General features: G+C 53.4%; 3 protein-coding genes across 5 annotated transcripts; 2 read left to right on the top strand and 1 right to left on the bottom strand.

Moving 5' to 3' along the window:
- Positions 1–1,290: 1,290 nt before the first annotated feature.
- On the bottom strand, positions 1,291–6,379 carry SCLY (selenocysteine lyase). 3 transcript variants are annotated; one of them, XM_072344126.1, is made up of 12 exons: positions 6,065–6,379; positions 5,891–5,991; positions 5,659–5,800; positions 5,246–5,373; positions 4,956–5,120; positions 4,493–4,599; positions 4,175–4,211; positions 3,711–3,794; positions 3,454–3,556; positions 3,216–3,291; positions 2,434–2,634; positions 1,291–1,548 (listed from the first exon to the last, which is right to left on the bottom strand). In XM_072344126.1, exons 1-11 carry the CDS (start codon positions 6,219–6,221, stop codon positions 2,475–2,477), a joined length of 1,260 nt encoding a protein of 419 aa, XP_072200227.1. In that variant the 5' UTR covers positions 6,222–6,379; the 3' UTR covers positions 1,291–1,548; positions 2,434–2,474. The 3 variants fall into 3 exon arrangements, with proteins under 3 accessions (XP_072200227.1, XP_072200228.1, XP_072200229.1); XM_072344127.1 differs by having other exon boundaries at positions 1,291–2,323; positions 6,065–6,351; XM_072344128.1 differs by lacking the exon at positions 1,291–1,548 and adding an exon at positions 1,954–2,058 and having other exon boundaries at positions 6,065–6,351.
- Positions 6,380–6,665: 286 nt separating this feature from the next.
- On the top strand, positions 6,666–11,097 carry LOC140256005 (uncharacterized). The gene is made up of 2 exons (XM_072344129.1): positions 6,666–6,796; positions 7,516–11,097. The coding sequence occupies exon 2, from the start codon at positions 7,549–7,551 to the stop codon at positions 8,413–8,415; it is 867 nt and encodes a 288-aa protein (XP_072200230.1). The 5' UTR covers positions 6,666–6,796; positions 7,516–7,548; the 3' UTR covers positions 8,416–11,097.
- Positions 11,098–15,504: 4,407 nt separating this feature from the next.
- On the top strand, positions 15,505–18,380 carry AIRE (autoimmune regulator). Its single transcript, XM_072344125.1, has 9 exons — positions 15,505–15,663; positions 15,761–15,935; positions 16,023–16,175; positions 16,253–16,342; positions 17,043–17,152; positions 17,389–17,507; positions 17,586–17,786; positions 17,879–17,975; positions 18,240–18,380. Exons 1-9 carry the CDS (start codon positions 15,505–15,507, stop codon positions 18,378–18,380), a joined length of 1,245 nt encoding a protein of 414 aa, XP_072200226.1.
- Positions 18,381–18,697: the final 317 nt, after the last annotated feature.

Genomic DNA, 18,697 nt, shown 5'->3' with positions numbered 1-18,697 from the left:
CCAGCATCTTAGGAATCTGTATCCACAGTTGTGCTTTATGCAATTAAGTGCAGCCCAGAAATTGCATTAATCCCTACTGCACATCTTTCCTACTCTGCTGTGACCATCACTAAGAAACATGAGTCACGTATCAGGCATTTGCTCTTATCTTTCTCATCCCTCTGGGAAATCCTTGGAACTGCTGGGAGCCAGCTGAAAAGACACAGCAGGAGTCTGAGCACGCAATGGGTTCGTTTTGTGCCCTGTGCCCACCAGGCAAGGAGGAAGCCATTGCTGCTTACCAGGAATGGCTGTTAGTATATATGATCTGGTGAACAACAGCAACAGTTGGAAAGGAGTGAATCTGGGTCTCTGAACAGGGAGAAAATAATTCTTCCTTGTTGGTAAACACAGTCTGACAACAAAGAACGCTACAAGTCCATTGATTCTGACATCCTGAAAACAGAATAATAAAGACAAGATATCGCAGTATTTTTTCAGATGGGCACTCTGGCCCTCAGGCTCCTGAGCCCACCAGGGTAGCGGGGAGAAGTGGGTGCAAAGCCACATAGTAGTAGGTGTCAGTAAACACACTGATGCTGTTCCAGGCATCAAGAATATCTGGGAGGCAACTGAAAGGCAGGTGGCAGGCATGCTCTATCACAAATTCAAAATGCCCCCAAGCAGTCTCCCTAACAAGGGCACAGTGTTGCGTCTTGGGTTGGCATCTGTGTGATAAGCCCAGTTGCTGTCCAGAGGACAGGGCCTTACAGAGTGGTTTAGCTAAGGGCGTGCTGTGGCTGACATCTGAAATAGGAAAGTGTTCAAAGTTGAGAGCTGTTCAGCCTCTGAGAGGCACAATTGATCCCAGTGGAATAAGCCCAGAAGGAAACCAGAAGTCAAGAAGTTGAAGGTTTTGTTCTTACCATAGTTCCTAAGCAGTCCCAGCACACTTCGGCCTCTGAAAATACGCCCATATATATTCCAGTATGTCACTATTGCTGCCCTGTGCTTCCCTGCTGAAGGGCAACATCAGCATGAGGGAGTAACCAGTACCTGTACTTAACCAGTAACCCCCTGCTGCCCCCTCCCTGCCCACCCCCCAGCACTACTGGGTTGTGAGCCCTGCCAGCAGATGGGGAGCCCTGGGGTTACAGCTCCATTGCGCCCAGGATCAGCAGATACCTCCCCATGCCAGCAGACTCTGCCTCCAGCGGTTCTGGGACACCAGTGTTTTCAGAGGGAAAAGCCATCCCTCTTATGACTTCAACCAGTCCAGCTTCCCCCAAAACACCAGGGAAAATACATTTTACATGGGAAAATGCCACAGCAATGGCAATCACTTTTATTCCTATGAATATCAAAAGACCAGATTCCTTGAAATCAGTCAGCCCAGGTACAACGCTCTCAATCCATTTGACACCCGTGTCTTCCTAATGTCAGTGATCAGAACAACTGCCTTGGCCACGCAGGGGTGACACATTTCCTCGGGCACTGACACACATTAGGGCAACTGCAACAGCCATTTCTTTTCAGAGCACGTGGAGCCAGCAAGAGGAGCTCTGCCCACTGTGGGAAGGACAGGGAGCAAGTAATGCAATACAGTGCTGGGAAAGCTATACCCAACACTTTCCCAGCCAGAAAACACTTTTGTAGCTCAGAGCCCTGACAGAAGCAGTGCAAGGCCCAGCCCAGCTCTTGCTGCGTCGCTATAAGCTCATTTCTCCTTGGGACAGATGGTCTTTCTTCCTCTCAGTGATCAGACAGCAGGAAAGCTTCCTTTGTGGAAAGCAACCAGTGAAAAAGCCTTCAGCTCCTATGGCTTCCACGCCTGTTATACTCTGGAGGCAGCCAAGCCCTGAGACTCTTTGACATGTGCAGAAATGTGCTGGCAAGCAAGGAGTGCCTGACAGCAATGCTCCCAAAATGTCTGCACCATGCAACAGTGATGACAGAGTCCTCAGCAAGAACTAGATGAGCTGCCCCAGCTCCAGAGTAGCAAAGCCATCTCAGCACAGCCTCCAGCTCCCTGCTGCCATTAGCACGCACTTGCAAGCTTTTCTGCTAAGGCATCACAAGCTGTGGAGGCAAACAAGCCATGCTGAGATCACTGTGAGTGCAAGGCAGTAGACAGCTAAGCAGACCCGAGAGCACCGCACTGCTGAAACGGACTATCTTGCTTCCTCCTCCAGCCACCACTCTCACAATGATCCCAAGCTGGATGCTGGGTCAGTCTGGCTGGGTTGTCAGGCAGAAGGTTATTCCTGCCAAACCCCGATTCCAAATTGACTCAGTTTGCAGCCACGGAGTTAGAAGATTGGATGTAAGACTGGAGGAGCAAATCCTGTTAGCAGAGGCTTGCTATTAGTTAGGTCACCATTCTGCCCCTGCACAACCAACATAGAAGCAGCTGCCGCAGCCAGCACCCAGGAGTGAAGCAGAGCACAATCCTACCCTGAGAACATGGGTGATGGGCAAGGAGTGATTCCTGGGGCCTATGAGGCTTGGTCCTTGCCAAGCTGTGCCACAGCCTGCACCAGGTCCTGCACAACCAGGTCCACATCTGCACGGGTGGTGTCTCGCCCCACACTCAGCCGCAAGGCATTCTGTGCTATGTCGCAGGGGATCCCGCAGCTGAGCAGAATTGAGGACGGCCTGAAACAAACGTGGGGATGAGTGGGTTTAATTTGAAGACCAAGAAAACACATCACCAGACAGCCTCGCAGAGCCCAGGTAAGGAGCACATCTGTACAGATGCACTCCAGGAAAACCACTTGCTTTCCAAAGGCTTGCTTCCCTGTGGCAGATCTGGCTTTTCTCCTCCAAGAAGGAAGCTCCCCAGTGTTCCCATGGCCTGGCAACTCTAGATGGCATTGCTGTAGGTCAGCACAAAATGACTTTCTGTCCCCATATGCAATCAAATGAGTCCCTTGGAGACCCAACATGGGCTTGAGTGGGTGAGTCAGACCCATACAGACATGAGGCAGATTCTATTATGGCAGTGCCAGGAACTGTGGAGCACTCCCACAGATGGACAAAGTCATTCCCAGCAGCAGTCATACATTCCAGCTGTGTTTCCTGCAATGACCTCCTTCACCCTCTCTAGAAAGCTTTGTGCTCGCTTTGCTGCAGGGCAGCGATGCCTACAGCCACCCGCAGTCGTCTTCTCTGCCTTCTCTCCCACCCTCACGCCCTTTCCCCTATGAAAAGATGCCCTTCTAGGGCCAGCTGCTTACCGATCTCCTTTCTCAGAGTGGCAGGCAGCCCCGACACTGGCAAGAAGGGTCTTGCAGTTTGACAGCACCCTGTGCCCTGCAAGACACACAAGTCTCTCAGGGCCCAGTCTCCCTCTGAGACTCGCTGCCCAGCTAATCTCTATGCCCAAGCTGTGGCTGAGCAACCATGTTTCTCAGTCATCAGCATGTTGCAACACCATGGGGAAGTTGGACAAAGGAGACATATGAACAGAGCTACCTTGAAGGCCTGAGCCCAAGATGGAGACGTTGCAGGTATTGCAGAGTCGCTTGGAGCCTGTAAACTGGCTGTTGAAGTGGATCCTCGGCTTCCCAAAGGATGCCTGGAGAAATCAGAGGGCTGTGAGAACTCGAGCAGCTGTGTCCTGGTGAGGAGGTGGCTGGGCCAGAAGGACATACTCACTCCACCTCAGGGCTTTGCCCTCTGCAGGCTGAGACCCAGGAAGGGGAGAAATAACAGGAGCCAGATCTGCTCACCTCTAGCCTGGCCTCCAGGTAGTCTCGAACATCCCGCATGTGGGCTTCATAGGCCTCCCAGTTACTGCTCACCAGCTCTGCGGCCTGAAAAGACCCAGACAGGTTCTGTTAGTAACCTCCAAACAGCTCCCTCCACATGCAGCCCCCTAGCATGCAACTGCAGCCCAGGAACAACCTCTACAATTGCCAGATCTCCCGTGTCTCCCAGCAGGCGCTCAGTGCCCTGTGCAGCATTAGCTGTGACTGCCCCACTGCTAAGAAGATTGCAGGGCAAGGTCTGCAGTGTGTACTTTGAAGCAGCTTCTTAGGCTGGCGCCAGAAACTCCCATCTCATTTTCCTGACGTTCAACTCATTCTTGCACTCAGTATGTCATTTTTAAAGACTGAGGAGTGCAGCAGGCTCTGTCCATGCTGGCTTTGCCCAGCAGCAGCCATGAGGAACCCCTTGCCTACCTCCAACTCACCTTGCCAAGGCCAGCAATCATTGGTGTGTTCTCAGTGCTGGAAAAGAAGAGTGAGCAGTGACTTATTTAGCTGAACCTTCTGGTCCACTCTTGAGTCTCAGGACACAAACACTCCCCAGACTGGACCCCTCATCACTGACAGGGAGCTCTCTGATGCAGCTGGGGACAGCTCACCCTGTTGTTCCACCCGTGCAAAGTCTGTACACGAAGCTCCCGCACACCAACCCATCGCCCCAACCCAGGGATGGAGATGACAGTGCTGACACCTCAGCTCAGGCTGAGCAGCACAGTGCAGTTTTGCAGCTGAAGCCACCTTACCCTGGGCGGAAATTCCTCTCTTGCCCACCTCCAAAGAACATGGGGTACAGCGGGGTGATGGTGCCAGGACCACGTACATACAGTGTACCAATCCGTGGGCCGTAGAACTGCACATAAAAAGCAAAACCAAAAACTCACAGTGACCCTGCAGACACAGTGCCAGGTGCCCTGGTGACAGACAGCTGCCTAAACCAAATTGAGTGCACCTCAGAGCTGTCCTCAGCCCTCTGACACCTCCTGCTTTCCCTTCCAGACTGATCTCCCTGACTGGCAGGATCCCCTCCACCCAGCTCTGCTCAGCTTCTGTGGGATTTGCTGGGATCTCAATGTCTGGGAGATGTGCAAACCCAGAGCTGTGCCCCACAGTGCTCTTCCAGCAATATTCTGCTAATTGCACTGGGCTGACCAAACAGAGATATCCACAAACGCAAATGGTGTCCGGGCCTCATAAGCAGGGCCATACCTTGTGCCCTACAACAGTGAGGTAATCCACTCCCAGCTCCTGCACGTCCACACGTCCTTTGCCAATCATCTGTGCTGCATCCGTGTGCACCAGGATCCTGCGCAGCCCCTCCACTGCTCTCCTCTGGTTGAGGACACGGAGACGCTGGCTCAGCTCTGCAACAGGCTGACAGAAAGGGAGTCTGCATCCGAGGAACCATTTCTTCTCTCTTATTAAAAACCTTTTTACAGAGATGCCTCCTGGACCCCTTCCTGTCTGCATCCCATCCCACTTGCTGTCCAGAGACTCACCATGATGACCCCTGTCTCATTATTGGCCAACATGATGGTAACTAGGCAGGTGGTTGGCCGCACTGCAGAGAGAACATCATCTACCTCAGCTTGCCCGCTTCGTGGGGACACAGGCACAAAGGTGGCCTCTGCAAGATAAGACACAAGTCCCCAGGTTTGCTGGGAAGCCCCACAGAGCTGCTCAAACACTAATGAAGAACAGGAGGGCTGTGTGGGCAGCTGGTAAGCTAATAGAGTCCCACAGCTCTCGGGTCAGCATTGTCTAATACCAGCCAGCTGCCACACCCAGCATGCAGAAACATGGGCAGTGTCAGGAGTTTGTGCCATTTGAGGGCAGCCGTGGCCAAACACCCCCATCCCATCCCATCCCATCCCATCCCATCCCTCCCTGCTCTCCCCCAGCACCCACTCACCTGCCAAGCCGTCCTTCACCAGCTGCTCCAGCGGCAGGCGGATGGAGTCGTGTTCCACGTTTGATGTCACGATGTGCGGCAGACCCTGGGCCCGGCTCTCTCGGAAGTACCTGAGGGCCGTATGGATGACCATGTTGTTAGCCTGGAAAAGAGAGGGCAGAGTCAGGACTCAGGGGACGTGCCCTTTCTCCCCGCTCGGAGACAGGGGCCGTTCGCTGCCAGGTGCCCTCACCTCCGTACCCCCCGAGGTGAAGATGATGTCCTCGGGCCGGCCCCCCACCAGCCTCGCCATGCTCTCCCGGGCACTCTCGATGAGCTCCTTGGCCTTCTTTCCTGCGGGACGCAGCCCGGCAGCTCCACCTCCCGAGGCCCCGCGCCCAGCCCGGCCGCCGCCCCTCCGCCTTACCTGCGGGGTGGGAGCTGCTGGGGTTGCCCCAGGCCTCACGAGCCGCCTCGTCCATGGCCCGGGCGGCCTCCGGGGCCAGCGGCGTGGTGGCGTTGTGGTCCAGGTACACCCTGCGAGAGCCCGTCACCTCTCCCGGCTGCTCCGTCTCGGCGCCCATCGCCGTCCCGCCCCGTAACCGAGGGGAACTCGCTCAGCTCCGGACCGCGCCTCCGCTTCCCCGCCCCTCGGCTCCTCACACCTCACCCGCAGCAATGGCGCCCGCCGGCAGCAACGGCGCCGCCCGCCGATCGCCGCCATTGGCTGCCCGAGGGGAACATCCGCGCGGCAGCGAATCGGCGCCCGTCCCCCTGGGGCTCGGCCGGGGGCTCCCGAACTCGCGGGCTCCCATTGGCTCCTGGCAGGCGGCGCGCGCCTCGCGGCCAATCGGCTGCTGACGGCGCCGCGCGGGACCCCCCCGAGCTTCCCGCCGAGTGAGGCCGTGGGCGGCGCGAGGCGACGCGCTCCCTCCTCCCCGCGCGCTCGATTCTGCGCGCGCCGCCGAGCCGAGAGGAAGGGCGTGACGTCACTTCCGCCGAGCGGGGGATGAGCGCGCGCGGCGAGGGCGGGTCTTCCGGGAAAGGGCGGGCGGGAGCGGCCGCGGCGCTGCCCCTCTCCAAGATGGCGGCGGCAACCTCCGCGCGTTCTCCCCGCTCTCTCCTGCGCAGGCTCCGCGGACCCCCCTCCAAGATGGCGGTGAGCCCCGGGGAGGGGAGGGGCCGGGCGGGCCGGGGGCAGGGCGCGCCGGCCGCGAGGACCCCCGCGTGGGGCCGCGTCGCGCGACGGGCCTCGGGCGGGACGTCGCGGGCGGCGCCCGGGGGCCGCGCTCGGCTCCGCGCCGTGACTCAGCGCCGCGGGGGGGGGTTCCGGTCCCGCGTCCTCGGGCCTCGTGTCCGCGCTCGGGCCGCGATCCGACGGGACGGGGGAGGCGAAGGGGGGGGGGGGGGCGCCGTTGCCGGCTCGGGGTCGGGCGGGCCGCGCCTCGCGGTTGCGCGGGCCCTTGGGCCGGGCCGGGCCGGGCGGCTGCCTGCGCGGCCGGGAAAAGCGCCAGGCGCGGGCGGGCCGCGCTGCGGGGGGGGCGGCGGAGGGACCGGGCCGGGAGCCGCGCCAGTCGGGCCCCGCGCGTGTCGTGAGCGAGCCCGGCGGCCTCGGTTTGCTGCAGTGTGCGGTGTGAGGTGCCACGAAACGTAATTCGTGTAAACAAACGCGCTCTGTTAGACCTTAAACGCTGCGCAAAAGAGCGAAGGAGCAGATAGCGAGAGGGGCCGGGCTACCGCGGCCACCACCCAACTGCATCGGGCACGTTGGAAAATCCCCCACCTCATTGGTCTGAGCGCGTGTCCTCGTGTTTATCTCCGCTGCGGTAAAATAATACGCCTCGTCTCACACGCTTGTCTCCGATCGCTGTCTTTCAGGTTATGTCATAACTCCGAGACTAACGCGCAGTGATGGAATCACTGGATACCGAGGTGAAGGCACGAAAGACTCTGGGAACTGTTGAGTATGTCGAGTCTTCGGGCTTCACCCAGGGAATCCTGCCGACGAAGAAGGATGTGGTTCAGAACATGCTGTACCTGTTGCAGCCCAAACGAGCTGGCCAGGCCCAGCGGTCCAAAGAGGATGCGGCTCAGCTGCTTGCAGAGCACCTGCAGGAGCACTGGTTGGTTTGCAACTTGCATACCATTGGAACGCAAAGCATAAAGAAACTTATCCTCAAAATGTATGAGGAGTTTACCAGATTGTACCAGACCAGGAAGCAGAGGCAGAACCAGGCGTACACGGAAAGAGCAGACAAATTCAACGAGAGTTCTGAGAAGCTCTTTGACATCTTTTGTGTGGACACGCACATGAGGAATAAGCTGGAGGAATACAGCGGGATAAAAATGACTGGCATCGAGTTGAAGTTTCTTGAAGATCAAAGAAGTGAAAGAAAAATGTACTATGAAGATTTCACAGACAAGCAGGAACTGAAAATGATGGAAAGAAGACAAAAGATACAGTGTCTGGAGCACTTCAGAAAGCTCGCCAGGGAAGAGAAGGAAGGAAGCAAAGCCAAGGGAACGACGTACAAAACCGATGAGCAGTCGGATGAAGGCACGAGCGTGGATGAGGCCTATCCTGTGGAGGAGGAGAACGGAGGGGCTCCAGCCTTCTCGCTGAGGGGCAGAAGGAAGCGCCGGTGCACTGCGTGGTCGGCTGGTGCTGCGACTCCTGCTAGTGATGCCATGCCCCTGGAGTGCCAGCATATACGGATGAGCATCAGGAGAGTTAGGCCTGGGTTCTACGAGACTGTGGAGAAGGTAGAAAACTGCTAGTGTATGCCGCGGTCAGCAAGCAGAGCTGCTGGAGTACAGGGTGGCAATACACACGTTAGGCAAGTTTGAAATCCCACAATCAATTGGAAGCGATTGTTTGAGATCGCCAGCCAGAGCTCAGGAACATCCTGCCTCCGGGGAAGAATGCTGGGACAACAACAGCGGCAAGGACTAAAACACATGAACTTGGAAGGATAAGTAATCCTCAACTAACGATGCAAAGGCTCAAAAATAGCAGATGGTCTAAGTTTATATAGCGTATAAGCCTCTTCTTCCAAGGTCTTGTCCAGTGGGCTTTCAGAAGTCTCACCATTTCTGAGCCAGTGGTGGCCTAACAGGACTTTGATTTACTGCAGGGAAATAACTTGGACTTGTTGCTGATAGAAAATTAATGTGCTGAAAAACCCTAACTCCTGCTGATTTCAGTGGGAGGGAAGGTCGCTCGGCCCCTTTCAGCAGAATTGGCATTTCTGCAAGGAAGGAAGCTAGCTTTCACGTGTGTTACTCAGTCCCAGAGAGGCGTCCTGTGATTTCTTAAAGGGATTGCTCTCCTTCTTGAGGAAAAGAGAGATCAGGAGCCGTCTGAGTGTTTGGCTGTAAAAACATTGATGATTCTGAATATTTTATTCTGGATTCTATGTTGACGACGTTTCCTTGATCAGGATAAACCTTCCTACAATTGAATGAGTTTTAATATAAAATCTTTAAGCTAGGATCAGAGATGTGAATCCTAAATGAACTTAGAGTTTTATCTTCCTGGGGAGAGGGGGGTGGTATTAAGATAGAGGAAAGGATGCAAATTGCATTATTTAGTTTAAGATGGAAAAAACTTTATAAAATATTATCCTGTCGTCTTAGGATATAGGGAAGAAAAAAACCTTCCCGTGTGTAGCTGTGGTATTTGCAGCAAAAGGCTCCTTAATCCGGACTTGCTTTTCCACCCCCTGTAGGTACGTGCCGACCAGCAGAGTGGAAGTGGTAGTTTTCCACCAAGAGTTTATTTGAGAAAAGTATAATCCTCTTGCCCACGTGTATCTTAAGCAGTGACATGTCTGTGGTTTTAGATATATGCAGTATGAGGGTACCTGCCATCCTTAGTTAAGGTTGCTTTACTGGTGTTTAAATACGAGAGTTGAATTAGTACAAAACCCAGCGCTGGAGATCTCCCTGGTGAGATGCCCAGACCTTGCCAGATTACATTGAAAAAAACAAACAGAAAGAAGCAAGTCTCTGTCCTCAGAAACACTCTGATAGAAAAGAGCTCAAACTTGCCTGGTTTTCAAATTTACCTTTCAGTGTGAACATTTCCCCACTCCAGTATCTCAGCTTTACCCTGTTTCTTTCCTCAGTGTCCTGCATATCATTTTACTGATTATTAACTCGCACTGTTTCATTCTTTAGCTTTTGCTTCCTTTAACAATAAATGCATGTACAAATAATTTTGACAGTTCCTGTTACTTTGATGAATCAGTTCTTGGACTGCTTTGAAGTCCTATGCCAAAGGAGGAATGAAACGCAAATTAGCTGCTGTTCAAATTTAGGTGCAGCAGAGCTAGGAAGCAAAGGAGGCAGCAGCAGCCTTTGGCCCTGCTGCTTAGTCAGGCTCCAGCTACATCCACTTTGTCCCTCCTCCTGAGGACGGATCTGTCCGGCTCTGAGCGATCCATTGGCTTCCCAGGGAACTTGCTCGTTAGTAATTGCCGGGATCCTTATTGTGTGTCTGACGAGTTCTTGGTAAGTTGCTCCAAAATATTTAGTGAACTCAGTGTATTCTGCATCACTCTTAGTGTTGTTACAGGTTTGATAGCACGTGCCCGCGTTCTGCAACACCCTTCAGCCTCCTCTGCTTGAGAGATTGCAGCCCTCTCCTCTCTGACGTGCTTCACTGACTTCCCCTTGCAAATTATGTCACGTTGAAACTATTTGCCTTCCAGCCCTGAGATGCTGGACTCTAGCCTCTCACTGGGCTTCTACACCAGCAGCTCTGTTTCAGCAGGGAATATAGCCAAGCTCGGACCTCGCAGAATTAGAGTTTTTTTAAATAACTGCTGTAAACCCCCCTTTGTATTACAGATATAGCTGATGGTATAAGTGCTAATGTGTAAAGTAAACCCGACAGGGCTGAACAGAATACGGAACACGGCTGTACAGTGCTTTACGATTTTCAGGGATTCAGGGAATTTAAGGTTGTCAAATCTGACTTCCTGTATACCACAGGGAACCGCATTTCATTCAGAAGCCCCATACTCAGCCTACCAGTTTCAGTTCAACCGACGTGTCTTACGGAACGCCGAGGTGGAGACGTCAGGAGTCTGCTGCCTTCCTCAGTGAGACACTTGTCTGTCACCTGTGCTGTGTTCAGAGAGGGAAAAAAAGAAAAGATGACCGTATTGTAGGCTGTGATTTGTTTCACGACATCTTGTACAGGCTGAGCAATGTTTATTGCATTTAAATCATGTTTGTTTCTTAACGGTTTGACTGTGGATAGAGCCAAAGCCTGGCTCTGTTTCTGCTGCAACAGGGGGAAGATTTCTATAATGATGTATTCTGATTACTCTTCATTGGGACCATGGTGCCTTTTTAATCAGGACAGTAAATCTTGTCCCAGGATTCTGTACTTTTGTACGTTAACGGTTGTTGACTTTCCTTTTTTGGTGTGTCCCAAATAAATTAATATAACATACTTTTGGGCTTTTGTTTCTTCTTTCTAAAGGGGGAGGAAAGAGGAAACTGAAGCTGAAATAAATCTCTGCTACGCTCTCCCTACCAGGCTCTTGCAGGAGCAGCTGCAAAGCATGCAGGTGGACCTGCTTTCATCTGGACTGCACGGGGCAGCAGTAGGAAAACCTCTAGAGATAGGAGGAGAGTCTAGAAGCCCCACGTGGAGCCTGTTTCCCAAAAGCACTGCAGCCCTGCAGCAGCAGAAGGTAAGGGGAGAGGGCTGGAATTTTTGCACCTGGTGGCAGCGTTTCGCTTTGGCTGTCTGCGTGCTTCAGGCGCCGAGAGATCGGTATCAGAGAGCTTCTTCCTGGCAGGGATCTTGTGGTCTCACCCTCCGTGTAGGTTCCTCTTTCTGCCTGCTCTCTCCTGACTGATTCAAGGATGTGTTGAGAGGATTGTAAGAGATGAGTGCAGGGCAGGCGATGTCTGAAAGATGCGGGGGAGGTCTTTGCAGGGCCTCGGTGGGAAGGAAATGGGGAAGGAAGAAATGGTGAAAATGGCTCCTTTACTTCACCAGCTTTTCATGGGAGGAGGGATTGGAGATGCATGCAGGAACTGCAAGGAATCCTGATGGATGTGGAAGTGCCGATTTAACTGGGTGCTTGTGAAAAACATTTTCAGCAGCTGCATCTGGATGGGACATAGGAACAGTGCTCCCCTGTCTTAAAACCTGTGCTTTGATTTTTGCAGGAGTACTGCAAGAAGGACATCCTGAAACCTGAGTGTGGCCAGCCTCCGCTGCACGCCAGCCTCTAGCCTGCAGACCCAGGAAGGGCTGCTGCCAGCCCCAGGCAGTGTCCAACTCCTCTCCACAAGCAAGAGCTGACCTTTCACGGCCTTTGAACTGCCAAGGTCTGCTCTAAGCAAGGTATTACAGAAATAACCATCCCATCTCCCAGTAAGTTCATGCTTCTTCATATGGCACCTGGTAGACCCTGCTCTGCATCCTGCCTAGCATCTCAGAGGGGGGAAGGAACAACAAAATAGACACCTAAAATGCAAATTGCTGCACTGCTGAGCTGGCTGGATGTGAAAAACAATCTGTCTGTGATTCAAAGCACAGCTGCAGTCACAAAGTTGGAATTCAAAACAAGTCCAGTCAAGCCCAGCATGCAATGTGCTGTGGGCACACAGCTCTCAGCTGTGCTTGGCAGCACTCGAGCGGGAGGGAGCGCCTCTTTGTAGCTGTGGGTGTGAGGGCTGCCCCTGCAGTGCATGTCACAGCCTTGTCTTGGAGGTGCTGGGCAGCTTAATGCAGGCTGAGGGTGACAGACTGGGAGCGCAGGGTGCGACACAGGGAAGCAGTACAGGCACAGCACCTGCTTTATCCTTATACCACAGCTACCAGGGCAAGGGAAAAAATTGCTTTGAATCCTGGGAAGAGCTTTGGGGAAAGTGTATCTTCAGGTGAACGTGTTAATTTATTAACCAGAAATGGATGAGGGTATTTCCTGCCCTAGTGGAGGGTGTTGTCTTGTTATTCTTCTTGAGTTTCTGGACAGCAGCCACCATCTTCTGGCAGGGATTTGTACACAGCTCCAGGCCAGGCACATCTGACCCTTGGGCTTCACACAGCCCAGCATAGCTCACACTGCTGCTGTGCCATCGTGGCTGTCCTGGGACACAAGGAGGGCACGTTATTTGTGCTGACAAATAATGCGGCGCCGTGCTTAATTTGCAAGGAAATCGTGCCAACTTTGAGAGACTGCAACTTGAAAGGACATTGTGCAGAAATGTGCTGCCAAATTCGATGCATATCGAGGACTGCTTTGTAAAGACAAAACAGCAGAACTGAACAAAGGCTGCCATCTCAACTACATACCTCTAAAAAGAAATTAAAACTCAGGTGAGCTGTTACAAAAGCTAGCGATGTGGTAGCAAAACTGATTGCAAAGAGCTCAAAACCACTGACAGTGAGTTTATTAAGTGATGTATCTGCCATGCCTGTTGTACCGTACAGTGTGTCCTGATTGAAAAGAGGGATTTCTCTAACATCGCTTTGTCCCACCTGACTGGCCAGGTGAACTGAAGAAACAGGAAAATCTTATCTGAGGAAATTTGGAGAGTAAAGCTGCTGATTTCCAATTTTTTGCTTTGGCAATAGATAAAAGTACTCATGCTGCAGGTACGGCTCAACTTGCCACTTTCATCAGAGGTATTAATAACAAATACGGTATCACTGAAGTAACAACTTTGGTGCCACTGAAAACACAACTCCATCTCTTGATCTGTATGAAGCAGTAAAAAATGACATTAAAAACACGTTTCTCTCCTACCTTTGTCAGCATATATGGTGCATCTCTTGTCAATAGTTGGTAAAAAAGCAACAACCAGGGACTTACATGATTAATAGCTGCTGTCAGCATCTCGTGTTTGATGAAATATCACTGAAAGTCAAGAAAACTTAAGTGCAAGAGCTTTGAAAATGGGTAATGTGGTGCCAATTGCCATCGAAGCTGTGAAGTTCATAAAGCCCAAGGGACTGAATCGTGGTCAGTTCCAAGAGATCTTCAAAAGAATGGATGCTGATCATGGGGACGTCATTTCTGAAGGAAGGAGGGCGGCTGGGTGGGGGTGAAATGCAGAAATGATTTGTTGAAATGAAATCAAACACTTTATGGAACCCAAAGGGGAATTCAGACAGATGGCTCGTGTTCAGCATTTGTGGTGGGTCTGACCACTTGTTTAAACAAGGTAAACGTGGGCCTTCGAGGTGAAAATGAATTCACCTGCGCTGTTTCAGAGAATAGCAGTGTTTTAAATGACACAGATTATGGCAAACCCAACTGATGGCAAATCATTTCGTGCATTGTGATCCATTGGTTAAACACGGTCTGTGAACAGCGAAAAATACGCAGCTGTGCTTTCCATTGAAATGAAGGGATTTGGGAATAGGTTTCTTTTTTTTTTTGGTATATTTGCAACTCCAGTTTCAGTAAAGATAAATGTGTTATTTGTGAATTTTCCAATGGAATACATGGAGTTGCAGTCAGACATTCAACTCAAAGAAAAAAATGGTCATGTCTTTTTCCTTGACTTCCATAAGCCCTCCTACCAAAGGGAAATAAGAGAAGTACCCCTTGATTCACAACAAGGTCATTGCTTTTTGGCAGCATCAGAGCTTCTGAATGATTATTGCCAAGGATGAGCACAGGAAGATTAACAACATTAGACCAAAAATCTCTGATGAGCACTGGGAGAGCTCACTGGGAACAGCAACCATGGGGCCAGCCTGAGGCGTTAGTTCCACGACAACAGGCATCCCACTAGCTTTGTGTCTTTGTTGCTCTGTTTTTTATGTTTTAATTAAAAAACAAAAAACAAACAAACAAACAAAACACAAATATTGCTACATTTCTACATTATCTCTAATGTGCATTCTGTATGCGGCCCAAGACAATTCCCATTTGCTGATTGTGGCCCAAACAAACCAAAAGGTTGAACAGCTGTGCTGTACTTACAGACATCCTTACCCAAACCACCTTGCTCTTCACAGCGGGGATGGCTCCCTGGCGGTCCCATTTCTGGTCCCACTTGCTCTGGTCTGGCTATGTAAGCAGCATCTGGTGCTGCCCTGCAGCGTAGGGTTGGCTGTGCACAGCACCTGCAGCAGGGACAGGGCTCTGGATAGCAGCTGGAAACCTCTGCCGGGGCAGTCCCAGACTCCTGGGAATTGGGAGGGTAGCCTTGGAGCTTTCCTTTTATGGTCTCCTGGGATGGAGCAACCAAGTCTTCACCCCAGGCTTCTTTATGCGAGGCACTCACAGAGTGCCAATTCCCTGCCCCCCTGGCTCCTAGCATTTCCAGTGAAATCACTTCATTGCCCAATTTCCCATAGCAGACAATTACAGGTAATCCCCGGTTCGTGGCACCACTTGTCATTTTGACACGCCGCATTACAGCACTATTCCTCTTTGGTAACTGCACCCAGACATATTTGTGCTTTCTTCAGCATCAGCACTTCTCTGGGTGTCCATCCGCTGCCGTGCTTCAGCTGGGCGCATGCAGGAGGTGCTGTGCAGGAGGTGTAACCACAGCAAGCACTTTTGTCCCTCACTCACAGAGCAAACACTGCTTCTCACATTTAGCTGAGTTTCTGGATGAGAGGTGCTGTGGAAAGTCCAGAAATTTTGGGATGATGGCTGGCTGACCGCAGGGACGGGGAGGTGGGGGCTGCCTGTAACAGCAATCTGCCTCATTCCACCTCCTCAGCCTTCCCGGGGTGCTCACCATGACGCTGGGTGTCCTTCACCATTAGTGGTGGCTGACACCACACCACGTGGCCTTGGCCAGAAATGAGTGGGGCTGTGGGAGCCTGATGAGTTTCCAGCCACCAGGTTGGACATTAAAGGGGAGCGTTGGGGCTGGATGCTGGGCTGTGGCGGCATGGCTGGGCTGGGGTTGGACAGAGACCTGCGGCACCTGCTGAAACTGCACCGCACTGAGATCGCCATGGCGGTGGATGATGTCTTCCCGCTGCTGCACGGCCTTGCTGACCACGACATCGTCCCTGAGCACATCTTCAAGGTGAGGCCATGTGGGGGGAAGAGCAGCGCCCTGGCCACACTGAGGGCTGGCTGGTGGCACTTGCATGTGTGTCCATGGCTGTCGGTGGCATCGGCAGGAGACGCTGAGCCAGACAGAGCGAGAGGGCTCCCACCGCGCGTTCCACACGCTGCTCACCTGGCTGCTGGGCCGCGATGCTGCTGCCGTCCGTGACTTCTGGGCTGTCCTCTTCAAGGACTACAACCTGGAGCGCTACACCCGGCTCCGGCCCCTCCACAGCACCTTCCCCACAGGTAGGAGGCCAGTCTGGAAGGGTCAGCACCCTCGGGGGCTGCACACAAGCAGTGGTCTGACTGTGCCTGTCTCTCTCCCTGTTGCAGAGGTAAACCTTGGGCAGCAGCGCAGCAGCAGACGCCCGTCCCCCAGCCCCATGGCACTGACCCCACACAGACCCCAAGGCAAGAGAAAAGCCTCTGAGGAGCGGGATGGGGCCCGGGTGGCACAACCCTCACCACAGCACACCGCCAGCCCTGGTATGGAGCCCTAGCATGGGGTGTATGTGAGGAAGAGATGTAGGGGGGCACTCATGGGGTCAACTCTGGTGACAGACCCCCCCCAACACCACTAGGGCTCCTGGCAAAGGCAAAGACTGTGAAGAAGCCAGAGAGCACGGACACTCCACGCACACCCCGTACCAGCGGTGAGTGCCAATCCCTATGGCGCCTGGGGGGGACAAGGACAGGCACAAATTTCTTCCCAGAGTAATCCCAGTTGTATGGTGATAGTCTGGGTGAGGCCACTAGAGCCCCGGAGCTGACAGGCTGGGCAGAGGGGTGAGCTGGGCAAACTAGGGGCAGCAATGGGGCACAGCATTTGCCTGTGCACTTCTTGGGGCCATAGTAGAGGCCTCAGGGCTGGCTGAGCCCCCTGCCCACAGGCCTCCAGGCTGCCTCAGTGCAGAGCGCAGTCATGGTGGCAGCCAGTGAGGTGCCTGTCACCTGTGGGGCTATCGAGGGAAAGCATGTCCTCATCAGACACGCTCAGGAGCTGGGTAAGTGCAAGCATTGGGCAGCCCCCAGCCTGCCAGATGCTAAGTTTCAGCCCCCATATCAGGAGCACCCCTTCTTGGGAAGGCCCCCAGAGATGGACAGGGGTGACAGAGATGGCACCTGCTGGAGCAGCACTCCCCTTTCTTCCAGGCAGTGCCAAGGCAGGCAGCAGAGCCAGGGACGAGCTCTGTGTCCCAGCTGCTGGTGACGAGCTGGGGGCCAGGAGTAGAAGCCGCAGCCTGAAGCCTGCTTCTCGACCCAGGGCACCCCAAAATGTACGGTCCCCACTCACCAACACACACCCTTACAGCCACACAAACCCTCATAGCAGCAGGGGCCTTCCCTTTGCAGCTGATGGATCCCCAAAGCACCTTGTTTTACAGAGTGGGGAGATGTGTGTGACCACCCAAGGCCAACTGCCAGCAGCTCCTGTGTACAGCCAGGAACCCGCACCCTACCAGGTGAGCCCAAAAGGCAGACTGGGGCCATTAAGGTGTTCCAGATGTATCCTTCTGTACTGGCCCACTACAGGCAGCCTGAGGTTCAGCCATCTCACCGTCACTGGGCTTCAACATACCCAGATACGGTCTGGGTATTGTGTTTGTGATGGGAGGTGATGGGACAGGAGGTGCCAAGATCCCCTGCAGCCTGGGTGCATCCTGCTGCCGATGGCGAGCCCCTGTATCCCCACCCTCAGCAGGACAATGAGGATGAGTGCGCAGTGTGTGGAGACGGTGGTGAGCTCATCTGCTGCGATGGCTGCCCCAGGGCCTTCCACCTCCCCTGCCTGGTGCCCCCACTGCCCCGTGTCCCGAGGTGAGCCCCGCGTTGGGATGGGGCTCCAGTGTGCCTCATGTCTCTGCTGCCCCTCACTGCTGTGCTGGGGTTGTGCAGTGGGACGTGGCAATGCAGCTCATGTGTGGCCAAGCTGAGCCGGCTGCAGGAGGCAGAAACTGCTGCAGAGCAGCTCCCTGCAATCCCAGAGAAGGAGGAGCACGGTGCCCAGCCAGGAGGCAGCCACGGGAGCACCTGTGGTCGCTGTTTCTCCAGGATCTCTGCACCCCAACACTGCCCTACACGTGATGGGGACCCTGGGTAAGTCCCCACTGCCTTTCCCCACATCACACCGCAAACCTCTCCATTCCTTCATACTGCTCAGTGTTTGTGAATACCTTGTTGGCTTGCAGAGGGCTGTGGCTTTGCAGCTCCTGTGTGGGCACCCCAGAAACAGGCATCCGGGAGAGCACTGCAGTTGCTGGAGACCACGCGCTTCTGGCAGCAAAGGTAGGCACACCCAGGGCCAGTAACACTGCAGGGAATCCAGGTAATGCTGGGTAAAGGTGCTTGGGGGAAAACTGAAAGAGGAAAGGCCAAGGGACAAGGGATGGTGGCTGGGGAAGGGACAAGGCAGCTGGAGAAGGAGGTGATGCTGAAGCTGTGCTGGAGGGGGAATAGCACAGGCCAGGGGCTGCCAGCCTGGTTTCTAGTCTGTGAAGGACTGAAAAGAGCACATGACCTGAGATGGGGGTAACACATCTCCTCCCACAGCTGGAGAATGGCACCGCGAGCAGTGACCACATATCAAGCAGGGAAGAGCTCGATGCCCTCCTGAGTGAGGTAAGACACGTGGAGAACATCCAGTGCATGTTCACAGGGGAATACTTAGTGCATAGAAAGGCTCCAGGGTAGGTCAGTGGATTATGGGAAGGAATAAGAGAAAAACGGCAATGAGAATACAGAGAAAATGGACACTGACAATAAATGGGTGATCCCACAGGGAACATGGGATGGGATCCTTCAGTGGGCATTCCAGAGCATGGCACGGCCCCTTGCAGAAACACATGGACTATTTAACTAGTGCATGCTGCAGTCATGGAAGACAAAGTCAGAAAGAAAATAGAAAGAAGAAAAGATGAGAAAAAATGAAAAAGAAAACAAAATAAAACAATGAAAAATCACAAGGAAAAACGTACACTAAATCAATACAAAGAGGAAAAAAAAAGAAA

This window comes from Excalfactoria chinensis, chromosome 9, assembly GCF_039878825.1.
Source record: "Excalfactoria chinensis isolate bCotChi1 chromosome 9, bCotChi1.hap2, whole genome shotgun sequence".
NCBI classification, from domain to species: Eukaryota; Metazoa; Chordata; class Aves; order Galliformes; family Phasianidae; genus Excalfactoria; species Excalfactoria chinensis.
The sequence above is the reverse complement of the archived record's forward strand: the minus strand, read 5'-3'. Positions and strand labels throughout refer to the sequence as shown.

Coding starts and splice junctions, on each gene's coding strand:
- LOC140256005 (XM_072344129.1), top strand. CDS start 7,549: ATGGAATCACTGGATACCGAGGTGAAGGCACGAAAGACTCTGGGAACT.
- AIRE (XM_072344125.1), top strand. CDS start 15,505: ATGCTGGGCTGTGGCGGCATGGCTGGGCTGGGGTTGGACAGAGACCTG. Junction 15,664..15,760: donor TCCCTGAGCACATCTTCAAG/GTGAGGCCATGT, acceptor TGGCATCGGCAG/GAGACGCTGAGCCAGACAGA. Junction 16,176..16,252: donor ACAGCACACCGCCAGCCCTG/GTATGGAGCCCT, acceptor CTGGTGACAGAC/CCCCCCCAACACCACTAGGG.
- SCLY (XM_072344126.1), bottom strand. CDS start 6,221: ATGGGCGCCGAGACGGAGCAGCCGGGAGAGGTGACGGGCTCTCGCAGG. Junction 5,374..5,658: donor GGTGAAGGACGGCTTGGCAG/GTGAGTGGGTGC, acceptor CTTATCTTGCAG/AGGCCACCTTTGTGCCTGTG. Junction 5,121..5,245: donor ATGAGACAGGGGTCATCATG/GTGAGTCTCTGG, acceptor CCTTTCTGTCAG/CCTGTTGCAGAGCTGAGCCA.